The sequence below is a fragment of the Actinia tenebrosa genome, unplaced genomic scaffold, assembly GCF_029948245.1.
Source record: "Actinia tenebrosa isolate PJP-AT-01 unplaced genomic scaffold, QUT_ActTen_1.0 PGA_scaffold10__47_contigs__length_13832649, whole genome shotgun sequence".
NCBI classification, from domain to species: Eukaryota; Metazoa; Cnidaria; class Anthozoa; order Actiniaria; family Actiniidae; genus Actinia; species Actinia tenebrosa.
The window spans coordinates 5,997,637-6,000,458 of record NW_028292570.1 but is presented as its reverse complement, the minus strand read 5'-3'; the positions used below and the strand labels follow the sequence as shown (position 1 = coordinate 6,000,458).

General features: G+C 35.7%; 1 protein-coding gene across 1 annotated transcript; it reads right to left on the bottom strand.

Moving 5' to 3' along the window:
• Positions 1 to 215: 215 nt before the first annotated feature.
• Positions 216 to 2,252, bottom strand: LOC116305508 (uncharacterized). The gene is made up of 3 exons (XM_089027087.1): positions 2,035 to 2,252; positions 1,667 to 1,899; positions 216 to 1,547 (listed from the first exon to the last, which is right to left on the bottom strand). The coding sequence occupies exons 1-3, from the start codon at positions 2,236 to 2,238 to the stop codon at positions 518 to 520; spliced, it is 1,467 nt and encodes a 488-aa protein (XP_088883213.1). The 5' UTR covers positions 2,239 to 2,252; the 3' UTR covers positions 216 to 517.
• Positions 2,253 to 2,822: the final 570 nt, after the last annotated feature.

Sequence of the window (2,822 nt, the reverse complement as noted above, 5' to 3'; positions counted from 1 at the left end):
GGGTATTCACGTACTCTACCATTCCACATTAACTTATATTTAATAGATATAGAAATATAGATAGTTATAGTGCCTTTACTTTGAATACTACATCTAGACTGAAGAACCAAACATTAAATTGTTCATATCTGTGGAAAAGGCACTGGACAAAGAACATTGAATTATATGTAATTTCTATGTAAACATTACAGTGACAAAGATTCAATTTGAACAGTTCAAACTTAGTTTATTATTGCATATGGATACAACTCTTCATAATACATTTGTGTGAAACATGTAGTTTTATTCTAAACAAATGATATAAATTTTATTTTGAAATTATGCAGTATTATGCTTGTTCTAATCCTATGAACTAGTTCTAAGCAGACATGGTGTTGTTAGTACCATTTACTAGCAAAGAGGTCAAATCCATTTCATGGTTTGGGACAAGCAATTTATCATCATTTAACTTCATTATTTCAGCATTTTTCTCCAACACTGTTTCCCATATATGGCATGGGATAGGTAAATCACATAACTATGCAATAAGGGGCCCCCTAAAGTTACTTAAAATAAATGAAACAGTCCAGAATTGATTTACTGATCCTGCCATAGAAAGTGGGACAGTTTTTGCCCAAAATGAATCCTCCCTAATTCTCTTAATGGCCCTTTCTACATGCACTCTAAGCTTAGCAATATCTTCTGTCTCCTCTATTTCAGTTGGACTAAACTGACCTTTCGAACTCAAAAAAGGTGGGATGTTTAGAGTAACACGTTTTTCAGCTAGAGCAGCTTTGATCGTAAAACCTTTATCAGCCATGACATCATCTCCTGGCTCTAACAAATCTAAAATACCACTTAATTTAGTAATAGCAACATCAGATATTGAACCAGTGTATAAACTAGATATAAATGTAACTGCTCCATGAGGGGCAATTCCCACAAGGGCTTTGAAGGTGTTGGTTGATTTATATGACGAATAAAGCTGTGACTTTAATACAAGGGAAGAAGGTGACTGAGTTTTAATCTCAGTGCAATCTAAAATGACTTTGGTATTGGCATACTCGTCTTTAAAGCATGCAGGCCTTCTTTTTTCAATTTCTTGCTTAGATAACCAAATGGGAATGCTTCCCAAAACAAAATATAAGAAGTTGACCCAGGCAATAATTAGTCTACTTATAGTGGGAAGTGAAGCATGAAATCTTACACTAAGGTCATACTCGGTCAGACCACACCTTAGCCTACATAAAAACATAAACAATTCATCAATAAGTTTTAGAGTCCTTGGTCTACCTGCTCTACTTAGATAATTTGAGGCCTGGACATAATATGGACTTCTCATTTTAGATGCAGATGGCTTGATAAAATTGTAAAAAATATAGAAATACTTATGACTGGGAAATCCAGTATAGTGCTGTATACTTTTGTTATCTTTACCAAATCTTTCTATGCCAAATTTTTCCATTGCCAGCTTTTGCTCCAATTCTTTAATTTTAGCTTCTTTCTCTTTAACTGTCTGTTCTAGTTTATCTATCTGATTTACTTGGTCTTCTTCTTCTACAGCATGGCTTAAGATACAAATAAAAACAACACATCACAAGACATGTAAAAATAAGTCTTCTTGAACTTGTTCAAAACAACAAATAGATAAGCTTACACTTTAATTAAAAAATATATCAAAAATTACCTATCACTAGTTGGATCATCATTTTCACATGTATGGAAATCAGTATTGTGAGTAACAGTGTCAGAGGAAGGCTTTGGAAGGTCAACTTTAATAATTGGACGACGTTGTGGCGGAGGAGCTGTCCAAGGAAAGATGCTAGGCACTGCTTCCGATTTTAAAAGTTTCCTATTAAAGGTTAATCTAAAATCAGACTTCTGAAAGTGCCTAGAGCACACATAAGTCTTAGAAGTTATCTGTAATAAAGAAAGGAGAAAAATAATTGACAAACAAATCTAAACATATTAAGATGGTCATTGAACTATATTATTGACAAAGGCAACACTCGCCAAGAACCAAAACAAACAACGAAAAACACGTTTTAAAATTACCTTAAAGTCCGGACCGGGGTCTCTTCTTATTTTTACAATCCATTTTTTTCTCCTATTAGGTTCTGGGGGGATTTGATGAAAGGAAAGCTCCGGGTTTCTCCTTTTATCCCCGGAGCATTCAGGTACACAACAGTGTTCGGCCGCCATCTTGAATTTCCGAAGCGGGAATAGCCTCGTTCTCATGCTGCTCATTAATATGCGCATAAATATTAAGAAGGATGAATGAGACGCTTCATGATGACAGATAAAAGGTATCCCGTTTGTGTTTACTTTTTTTTTTTTTCATCTGGACATCAATGTTTTATGAAATAAATCATAAATCTTGAGGAATAAAGACAAGGGATGGCGTTCTATAAACTAGTTGTTACTCCTGTGATTAATGGTGTGTGACAGGATTAGCATCATTGAAAGTGAAAGTGTTGTTTCCTAATTGGTAAGTCTCGGCTCTTTTACCTGCCGGATCTTGCATACAAGTCATTCACTAGTAGCATGTCTAAGCGAGTAAGACCTTGCCCGGGATTTTATAAATCCATCGTTCCGAATGATTTCCTCAAGGCAATTAAGGCACGGCTTTGACCCGAATTTAACCCCCAGCAGAGTATCGCGGCCAAGAGGCCTGGAACCTTGTTGTCTAGCAACGAAATGCCAAGCGAAAGGATCGAGTCGGCGGCTGGTGAGGCTGTCCAAACGCATGGGATTTTTGTTTATAAGTTTAAACGTTTTAGATCAAAAGGAATTATGTCCTTTCAAGACAAATGTGTGGATTTTCTTTGTTATACTGTCTGTGT

Coding starts and splice junctions, on each gene's coding strand:
- LOC116305508 (XM_089027087.1), bottom strand. CDS start 2,238: ATGCGCATATTAATGAGCAGCATGAGAACGAGGCTATTCCCGCTTCGG. Junction 1,900..2,034: donor ACCCCGGTCCGGACTTTAAG/GTAATTTTAAAA, acceptor TCTTTATTACAG/ATAACTTCTAAGACTTATGT. Junction 1,548..1,666: donor GATGATCCAACTAGTGATAG/GTAATTTTTGAT, acceptor TTGTATCTTAAG/CCATGCTGTAGAAGAAGAAG.